The 10,552-nt window shown below is 43.5% G+C and overlaps 2 protein-coding genes across 2 annotated transcripts in view; both read left to right on the forward strand.

The window, feature by feature from the left end:
• Positions 1–1,211: 1,211 nt before the first annotated feature.
• On the forward strand, positions 1,212–7,349 carry LOC113209620 (neurofilament heavy polypeptide). The gene is made up of 7 exons (XM_026427257.2): positions 1,212–1,517; positions 1,982–2,267; positions 2,347–2,409; positions 2,495–2,756; positions 2,861–3,072; positions 3,154–3,210; positions 3,288–7,349. Exons 1-7 carry the CDS (start codon positions 1,326–1,328, stop codon positions 3,341–3,343), a joined length of 1,128 nt encoding a protein of 375 aa, XP_026283042.1. The 5' UTR covers positions 1,212–1,325; the 3' UTR covers positions 3,344–7,349.
• A 505-nt stretch (positions 7,350–7,854) lies between these two features.
• The window catches only part of LOC113209650 (uncharacterized), a 50,609-nt gene continuing 47,911 nt past the window's right edge, over positions 7,855–10,552 (forward strand). The window contains exon 1 of the mRNA XM_052267252.1: positions 7,855–8,292. The gene's annotated coding sequence lies outside the window, so the exon portion shown is untranslated. The remainder of the gene's footprint in view (positions 8,293–10,552) is intronic.

The following is a 10,552-nucleotide window of genomic DNA, read 5'->3' on the forward strand; positions in this document are numbered from 1 at the left end:
ATGATGAAATTCTGAAGCGTTCCCGAGTTTCATCAAAATGTCACTTTTGGTCTTTCAAGTCGAGGGAAGGATGTGCACTGGGCATGGGGGCGGCCTGAGTGCGCGTCAGAAAACGGATTTTGAGAACCACTGGACGGAGTTTGAAGATTTAGGGCTCATTCGAATGGACTTTTGATTTCAAAAACTTTTTGTCTAAGAGAATATCCTGTAAAGTCCATAGTTTTTGAGTAAATCGCGTTTAAAGACGCCAAAATGACCCATTTGGGACGGCATTTTTTGGGGTTTTCTTAAGGAGTATTTATATTTTTTGACCCAAATTTGGCAGAATGTCAATTTATAACAGCCCTCATCGACTGCAATTGTTAAAATTTAAAAATTTAAAAAATTGTAAAAAAAGGGAAATATGTTGAAATCTACGAAGTGTTGGTCTGAACCGAATGTGAGATTGAACAAACAGTTAAATTTCGTGGGGGGTTCAGTTCGAGTACTTTTTGACGTCGTGTGGCACTTTCGCCGCATTTTAACAAATCATGTTCAAATTATGCCTGGCTTTCTGCTTGCCACCGTCAGCTTGGCTGTGAAGCCTTTTAAGATAAACCCAGGGACACGGCCCCTCTTCAGCATTTCTTTTTCGTCTTTGAATAATAGACTATACTGCAGAAAATGTGAATTCACTGAAATATACTGCTCCCTTGAAATTTCTTTAACTAACTTATTTATAGTTGACACTAATGGGGTTATGTAGCTATTCAGAGCAAAATCGTGCTACTGTTTGTCTTTCATTCAGGGAACAAAACCTCATGGAACCCTTAAAAATGATATTTCAGAGGAGACCGTTATTTATTTTTAGCCGCTGGCACTCTTCAAAGTGAACATTTAACAATTTGACATTTGCAACGACATTTTATTCATTTCACACCGAAGTCTTGTTGTATCCTACATTGCTATTTTCCATACGCCACACTAACCACGTTGCTTTCCACACCACTTCCCCCACCACCACTTTGAGTGCGAATAGTCTCGAGACGCGACTTCGGTGTCGGTGTGGTGGGAGCCGCTCGTTTTTCATCGCCAACGAAACAATTTGATTACACCGCCCTGTCAAAGAGTTAGTCAGTTCCAGTTCCGAGTGGTCTCTTCGGTCATATGGCTGAATGACTGACTAAAGACACCCAAGTGGAACGCCCCCATCAACTTTTTCTGCTGGCTGCTACGTCACCAACGCGTCATCAACATTTGTAGATCACCTGGTCCTGCTTTAGCAGAGCTGTTGTCGTTGAAGACTTGTAGCGAATGCTCGGAATAGCTCTCCTTCATTGAACAATATGGATTTGATACGAGAAGTTGTCAGCACCCCATACGCATTTCCTGCGGGAATCGTCGCATTAGTGATAAGCTGTGCTATCCTAGTGTTTGTTTTCGGTTTCAAATCCGCCGAAGAACCACCTTTTGATCAACTTTCCTTTGCAAACGACGACCGGAAACCAGCTGGCAAGAAGCGCAAGCTGAAGGACAAGGTACATTATAAGAACTAATTCACCCCTTTTACCTTTAAATACTCTAATTCACCTTTGATTGTGAATGGTATGTGAGCTCCAGCCACTCAGATGTTGAGTCTTCTTCATCCTTATGTTCATCTCTAAGTGGGTTATTTTCTGCCCGGTTGGTGCTCCATATTTATTTGTCTGCCCAGTCAAATATATTATTCAGCCATTCTAAAAATAAATCGTCTAGTCCTTTGTTCACAACTACAGCCATGAATTATTGGCAACCCGTCATATATTTAAGACTCGACACCGATAATGACAAAACAGGCTGTTGCCTTTTCAGATATTTAGTTCTCTCATTCCTGAGGTACATTTAAAAAATGCACGAATGCAGAGAGATGGTTAATTTTGATTAATTAATGTTAGGCTTTATTGAAATTTTGGTTTAAGTGATTGACCCGAATGTATTACACCTACAACCTTTCCTTTTCCAGAAATCCCAATCAAATGGCCATGCTACATCAGTGAAAGATAAAACGACTAAACCCAGTGCTGAAGTTGAGTCTCCCAAGACCTCAAAGCAAACCCCCAAGCAACAACCCAAGGAAGTTCAAAAGGAACAGACCAAGAAGAAGGAACCTGCTCCCCAACAGCAGAAGGAAAAGGTAGCCTCTAATAAGAAGCCATCAACAACTGCTCCTAAACAGACTACCCCCAAGAAATCTACACAGGAAGCCCAGAAAAAAGCCAAAAAGCAAGAGAAGGTAGATGATGGTGATGGTAAGTAATTGGCACCTGCAGCATATCAGATTTTTTATAAGTGAAATGTGGCACTGTTGTATTCTCTATGTAATTTCAGGCTGGGAACAAGTCGGTAAGAAAAATAGGAAGGGTACACCTCCAGTTATTCAGGATGATAAAGGTATTTATTTTCTTTTGAGTTCCATTCATTAGATCATAACTTAATTTTTCTTCTCCATTATTGATAGTCTGTGTTTTTTATTTAGAGAAAAGTACGTCCACTTCTCCAACAAAAGAAAAGAAGGGAAAGAAAGCAGTTGAAGCTGAAAAGACAACACCAGCTGTTGAAGTGAAGGATTCCTCGCCTAAAGGAATTAAGGAAAAGGTAGTAGTTGAAGTAAAGGAGACATCTCCAAAGGTCTCCAAGGACAAGGCTCCCGCTCCAGTTGTAGAGAAGGCAGCAGCCGTCAAAGACATCCCCAATGACAGCCCTAAAAAGGCTCCCTTGACAAAAGACAACTCAAAAAGGTGATTAGACAGATCTATTGTTATTCATTTGAAACCTAACTGTCTCCTTTTGGTTCAAAAAAGTTGCATGTGTTCAATGTTTCCTAAAATTTCTATGTTCATAGCCCTGAAAAGAAAGCTGCTCCTGCTAAAGTTGTAGAACCAGAGCCTCAACCATCTGAGTTCAAGACAGAGGAGAAAAAAGAAAAGAAAAAGAAACCAGCAGAACCAGAGCCTCAACCTGAGTTCAAGGTAGAGGAGAAAAAGGAAAAGAAAAAGAAACCAGCAGAATCTGCTTCTTTCATTGAAAGTGAAAAGTCTGCTATTAAAGATGAAGGTACATTTACACTTCCTGTCTTTTTCAAAGACCCTCATTTTTGCACATTTACAATGCATTAATACTTCTCTATTTGTGCAGGCAAGGTTGCTGTACAGGATAACAAAGTGGATGGCGCAGTTTTTGATGAGCTTGGAGGTTTGTGAACTATATTAGAATGCAACATTGATTTAGCATGTGAAAAGTACTATGGCTTACTTTATTGATGGTTACAGATGTCTGGACTGAGAAAACCGCAAAGAAGGGAAAGAAAAAGGTGCGCAAGGAATAAATGGTTCTTGAAGAATTTTATCATCTTGCAAAATTGAGGGACTTTTTGTCCTCAATTTGAGTGGCTGTGCTCTGGAATACTTATTTTGGCAATATTGATCCAGGGTGCCCCCAAGCCATTTCAGGCCAAAAAACGCTGTGACTCCTGTGGTGCAATATGACTATATTGTTACTTTTATTTCTCACCCTCACCTTTTTTATTTATTGTTCTAAGAGTTTGTTGTTACGAGCAATGGTTGAACAACAGAGGGGCAACAGATTATGTTTATGTAACTTTCCGTGAAAATGGTGAGGTGGTGTGAGCGACTTCTTGAGATAAAGCATCTACAAACAAGTCATTGACCCATTTTTATTCTGGCCATTTGCTTCTAGCATGTTACTGAATTCTATAAATATGTGTGTTTTGTCAGCATATGATTGACTCCTATGTCACATATCTAAAGAAGTTTTTAAAAAATGAGTAATTTACTTGCCTAGTATATGGATCTCAAGTACATGAACATGAAAGTTAAAGTATAAGGCTGAGTTCACTAAGGATTTTTTTGTGTGTGTGCATGGGGTGTGTATTTTAGGAGCTTTTGGCTAATTAGAAGAAAATTATATTTATTGAATATTATCTTAAAATATGTAATGTGAAGAAGAGACATTAGTTATATATTTATTCTCTAGCCATAATTCGATTTCTCTCTGGGTGTATTTGTATTGCTGTAATCTTCAAAGCAGTGAGACGAGGACCACTCCTTTATTTCTTACTTGTGGATGCTCGGGTATTAAATTTTGTTAGGACTGTAACATAGAGGATATCTTCCTCCATCTCACCATCCCAATATCGCTTTCCTTGTGTTGGCATGTGAGTGTACATGTCTTTGGTCTTTCCTTTTGTTTTGTTTTGCTCAATTCATCAGGACCTTTGTTTCTGTTGTTAAGAGTAAGGAACTGTGATACTGTGTTATTGAAGTCCTCAATGCTGAAATTGTAATATTGTGCTTTGTTCATTTCTGACCTTTCAGCTTTAATAATGATAACCTTCCAAATATTCCAATCATATGGAGAGGCTCCCATTAAGACTGATTTCAATGGCCAATTTATTTTCTATAATGCTCTAAATTGTTATTATTACTAACTAAAGTGCTAACTGTTATCTGTGTTTCTTAGTGTGGCAATCCCTAGATTCAAGCATTTTTCTGAACATAGACCAGATCAAAAGATGTGAAAAATTACATGTTAAGGACTGAATCTTCGTTACTTATTTATTGTGGATGGGCCAATTCTAAGAACAGTACGCTTTCAAAAGTTTATTTTTTCTAAATTCATGGGCTGTATATTTGTTGAGCTTTTACGAAATTGCTTGCCTTCGATAATATTTATATTTCAATAGTTTTGGATGAGCTGGAGCTGGTACTCCTTGGTTGAAAATCTGTTTGTGTTGTTTCACTAGCCTGACAAAGATTCTTTGGGTGTTAACACAGCACTTTATTCTTACCCTATTTTGCTTTTGATCTTATTTTCAAACTGTTTTTTTTTTCTTTTTTCTTTTTTTGTCATGGTTAACTTGATAGATAATAGCTCTTGTAATAAAGTTTCATTTAATCTCATGAGTTTGGGCCAGATTTTTGCTATTGGTTTGTCAGTTGTGTGCTAAGCTTCACTAGATGATCAGTTACCTAGAAGCGATGTGTGTGATCTTCATTCATGCCCTTTAGTTTGTTGACCAAGGTTAGGAAAGCATTATACTTTCTCCTGTTTGGTAAAGCTCAAAAGCATTGTTGCTTGGTAGACAAGTTCATAAAACACTGTGGCAGCTTCATGATCACAGAAAGTAACCATACCATGTGGTACAAAGGGAAAAAAAATTGAAATTTTGAGGTGTGGTGTGTACTCATGGTCAGATGATAATTTGTCCTGTCAACTGCATAATTTCTTGTAATAAAGTGCTCCATTTTTTAACGTGTCATGTGGAAAATTTGGTTTAATAGTATCATTTAATAAGCTTTGGTAAAGTGATGAACAAATGCTCATACTCCCTCTTGCTAGAGTTTTTATTTTATGCTTGAGGCAGATTATATTATCTTATCAGCTAAGGTTGCTTATCATTATTGAGGATTCAAAGGGTGAAAATTTATTTTTGTGCTGTGCAATTTATGTACATATTGCAGTCTTAATGTAATGTGCTTAATCTTGAATGTTAGCAGTGTTCTTGTAAATAAATGAAGAAGCATGCCATTCCATAGCAGGTGTGAAGCGTACCTACTAATGCAATTTAGACTTGGTGCAAACTTCGTAGGTTTAAGGACAGTTATGTGCAATATATTTTTCCTGTTTTTTTTTTTTATTTATTGTTTTGTGAAAAAAGATTGCATATTTGCATAGGAGTATAAAGTGTGATCTGTAGAATTTTTCTTTTTCTCCTTTGCTTTAGTTGCAAACTTTAAGAACCTACTAAAATGTATTAAATGCACTCCAATATTGACACTTTAGAACTTTAGATATTGGTTTCATCAAAATGTATCCCATACTAAAAATTATTATTATGCCTTGAGTTTATTGGTAAGATGATTGCCTCTGCATAAGCAGTATTGTTTATAGAACTTTATTGAACCTGAAACTGGCAACATTCTGATAGATGTGTCAGATACTTTACTTTAGCTCTACAATCTGTGGAGAATATGTTAGGATCATTGCTCTCCTTTACATAACAAATACAAGAAATTTTGTGCTTGTCTTTTTGTTTAGTATGTGTGTTTTGGGTGTTCGGTTTTAACTTTTTGTGTGCAATCTGTTAAGTTTAGGTATAGAAATTCAAGTTTTCTTATGTTTGATTTGATTTTGCCTATCTTTCTTAACTCTCATTTTTATTTTTTTAATTTCTTGTAATTCCTACAATTTGAAGCTTTAATCTATGTTTCTAAACCCCTTTCTTTGAAAAATGTTATTTTTTTCTTACAATTGCTTTGTACAATTTGCGTATAACTGCCCTGACAGTTAATTCTATCTCAGTGTTATTGGTTATCTCAGCTATGTAACAGAAGAGTGAGCAACAATCCCTAATAGATTCATCACAGATGAAAAACATTGATTTGCTGTGAAGCTTGGGTTTTATGTTATATTGTTTAAATATGTTGGTGGTTGTTTAAGTTTAGTAGATTGCATTTTGTTTTCTCAGTTATTGTTTTGAAAATGCCATGATTATAGTGTACAAAGCTTTTCACTAGATCGTTTCTGTGCAGTTTTGTTTTTTATTGCTTGTATTCTGTCCTGGGCTTTTTATTGCATTTGTCTTTAAAAACAAATTTTAGCTTGAATATGGTGTGCTAGTCAGTGAAGATTCTGCTCACCTTTTAAACTATGATTTAAATGTGTTTCCATTCAATTGTCTGAGAGTTTTGATTCAGCCAGCTGCCCATTTAAGACATTATTGTTGGAAACATTCAAAAACAATCATAGAATTGTGGGAGACTCTTGCCATTCCTTCTGTGTGTTGCATGTTTCAAACTTCTTTTACTTCTTCAAGTTTCCTTATTTAAGAATATCACCTCAGAAGCAATTTTATAGCACCATCATTACTGTTGGGGTTGCAACACTTTCATTTGACATTTTATTATCAAAAATTTGTCTTGTCTTGTGATAGCTTATTTTGCTGCTTGTGTCGCCTAGAGTTATAAAAATTTGAAGGTAAAATCAGTTGGTACTGAAAACTTCTAAGACTTGTTTCCTCCTGTCGTTTTGTTTACTGTATTTCTTTCTCTGTAACATATCAAATATATATAGTATGTATGTTATTGCCTTTGCTAATCAATCATTAAGTGGCAATTGGCACACTGCTATATATTGCCCTGTAAGCAAGATTTCAAAGTCTGAATCTTACGGAACGACTGTCCAAGAGTGGTTGTGTTGAAATGTACATTGTAAATCTGTCGGTTTGGCTAATTACCGAAATTTATTGGGTCTATGCTATTTTTAACAATGTTTCAGAATTGCATCAGTAATTAAATAATGACAAAAGGAAATATTATGACTATTATTCTGTAGGTTTTATACACATCCTATAATGAAAGTCTTAAAATGATGTGGTCCGCTTTGAATGAGTTGTCGATGAAGAGAATAAGAGACGCAAGAGCAAAAATCCGTGTAATTGAACACATCAAGGGAAGTGGAGCGAGGCTGCTCAGAGTGAGCGCAGCCCTCTCTCCGCACCATCGTGATCGCATCGTGCTGCGTATATTTATGACATGCGCCCTGCATTAAAGGCTGCAGACTGATTCTGCACAGCGCTCAAGGGGTGTTTCTCTCTCCCACCCGATGGCCGTTCATCATGAGTGCGACAAGGACGGAGGTGCGTAAAGGCCCGTGCGGAGTCAGTCTACTGCTAACGCTAACCCACCCACCCATCCCTTCCTCCCCTTGCGTTCGGTCCGGCCTGTCTGCCGCCCTGCCGGCCCGGTGGCAGGAACAGGCCCAGGCTAGCCCTCCCAAACGCCCAACACAACACGCCCCACGGCCCCCCTCCAGGCGTCGGGGGTAGAGGAGCGTCTGCGTCTTCACTCCATCCATTCCATTCTCTCTCTCCAGTCGCCCGTCAGCCGGCAACCGTAACGGAAGGCGAGCGCAAGCAGGTGTGTGCTCAGTCCGGGATTCAGAGTGCGAGTATCGGGTGCTGCGCTGGGATATTTTTCGTCAGTTGGATTGGGCGGTCCCGTGACACATTTGACACACCCCAGTGCAAGCCCCTTGACGATTTCGTCGTGCGCATCCCTCAATGAAAATTGTTCACAGTGGATCACTTTTGGTAAGAGCCTCTTTGGCTCAAGTCCAACCCGGTGCGCGATGCGGTTTGACCCGTCCCGCGACCAGGATGGCACGCCACAGGCCAAAGGATTCTTTTGCTGTGCGCCGTAGCTGAGGATTAAAACTCATCACTATACTGATCAGCGCCGACCCTCTGCTCTGCTGGTGAGTGGTGAAGCTAGCTGTTGGTGATGTGTGTGAGGTGCCGTTTGTGCCTCGTGGTGGTGGTGATAGTGGTGGTGGGTACCCGCCCACCGCGCGAACCCAAGGGGCGCGGAATGATAAGGTGATAAAGACTCAGGACATTAAGGTAAAGTCACCCCCCCCCCCTCCCCCCCGGCTGAGCGGCAGCCAGGAGCAGCGGGTTCACATGCTCAGTCAGCGGCCTTATTTGTGTAAACACAACTCTCCCGCGCCGCGGCCGCTCTGTTGTTACCCCACCCCGCCTTAGAGATGAACTAGAGCATTAATGCAGATGACATGAACCTGCCCGGCTGGCGCTGGCCTGGCTCTCCCAGGATTGGATCCGCTCTCCACCATGGGGCGGCGGCGCCTCGGCCAACAGGCGCCACCTGCATCGCGTTGCTCCCTGAGTAAGTTGTTTATCCAAATACTCCAAAGGCACCCGACCCGCATTCCTCGCACAGCACTGTTTACTTTTGACACTTGTCGGTGTTCAACTTCAAATTGGTGCAGAACCACGGACCACGGACCACGGACCGTGGTGCAGACTTAATCGCTTTCTGCTGAACATTGAGCGCTGCCATTCGTCTTCTCATGGGACGGGGGAGGAGGGAGGGCTTATTGGGGCAGGGGGCAGGACCAAACAACTGCTAAATTGGCGGCGCTACATGTTTGCAAAGTGCAGGCAAGAGCCCCCCTCACTAACTCCCCAGCCGTCGCCGACTCGCCTCGTCATTTAATTTTTTTCTGCCCGTCTGTGGGGGCGGCGGCGGCGGCGCGGCGGCGGGCCGGCCTCCAATCGGGAGCAAGCCGGGCATTACTGCGAGCAGCTCGCCTCGCTTCCACTCGCCATGGGGAAGGATGCAAGAGCGCGACAGAGACAGAGGCGCAGTCAGCGGACTTAGACGTTTGTTCCAGCCCATGCCCCCCCCCCCCCGGGCCCCCATGCGCCCCTCTCCTCCACAAGCCCAATGCTCGGCCAGCGGACGTCGAAATTAGACCAATTAGGGAATCGGGGGAAAACTAACTGGAGTTACTCCGGCGGCTCGTCTTCCCCGTATTCTCCGTATGGACCGTGAAAGTCTGGCCTGCCGCGGAGCTAACGCCCTTTGAATGGGCCCGCGCTGGACATAGGTGTGCGGGGCGGAGCAGGGCGGGTGGCGGTGGGTGGGAACGGCGGCCGCGCTTTCCTCCATACGGCCGCCGCCGTGTAGTACACCGCGGCCGCGCATATGGGGTCAGCGAGGGCGTCCCGCTGGCGCGAACATTTGAATCTCACGCCCCCCTCGCGGAAGAGTTACGCCCTTGTTGTTGGCAACGATGCGAGCTTGGACAATGCCCGCGGCACCCGCGCGCGCGCTCTGGATATCCGACTGCTTTCCGGCACGTCCGGTCAAAGGTGAGGGCCCGGACTGTGCGCCGCGAGGAATGCACGGCAGTCGTTGCCTCGAGCAGAGTCTTTTTAATTAAAGAAAGAATCATGATGCCCCCTGTAGGGCCCGGACTTGAGCCCCGGCCGGCCTTGCCAGCCGTGGCCGTGCGCCCAGCGTGCGCCGCACCGCGCCGCCGGGGGCCCCCGGGGCTCGGCTCCGCCCGCACCGCCCCGGGGAAGGAAGGGGCGTGTCTCCCGCAGTCTTACTTTGCCTCCTCCTCGCGCACGATCCCCTGCTGCTGTTCAATACCATAAATCCAGACCAAGGGGCCGGGTCAAATCATTCGGTAGGAACCGGTGGTATGGGCACCTACAATCGTCTATACGCCCACCTCCTGGACGCTCGGCGCAGCTCGGCGAGTAGTCGATAAACCCGACGACGTCGTTGAAACCCTCATTGAAGTTGAAGCCCAAAAGATCGGAAGCCCCTCGAAGCAGAGGGTCCACCCACACGAGCTCAGGCCCGGGAAGTGGGAATGATACCGAGAAACCCCTGTAAAGCAAGCGCAGCCCGAAACACCGGCGCACACAAAATAGGGCTTCTTCTTTTCCTTCCTCTCCTCGTCATCTCCCTCTTTCCAATGCTCGCTCGTTGCGTGCGGTCTGAGGGCTGGGCGGGGCTTCGAAGGGCTGAGTGGTGTGTGTGTGTGTGCGCGTGCATGAGGGGGTGTAGAAGGTGTGTGTGTGTGTGTGTGTGTGTGTGCGTGTGCGTGTGTATCCCGGTATTCCTGCCATCCGTGACGACATTGGACGCACACATTCTCAGTCTCAGTCCCCGCTGGCCGGCCAGGTGTGGAAAAGGAGGGGGGG

The sequence above is a fragment of the Frankliniella occidentalis genome, unplaced genomic scaffold, assembly GCF_000697945.3.
Source record: "Frankliniella occidentalis isolate FOCC.00 unplaced genomic scaffold, Focc_3.1 Scaffold48, whole genome shotgun sequence".
Classification (NCBI taxonomy): Eukaryota; Metazoa; Arthropoda; class Insecta; order Thysanoptera; family Thripidae; genus Frankliniella; species Frankliniella occidentalis.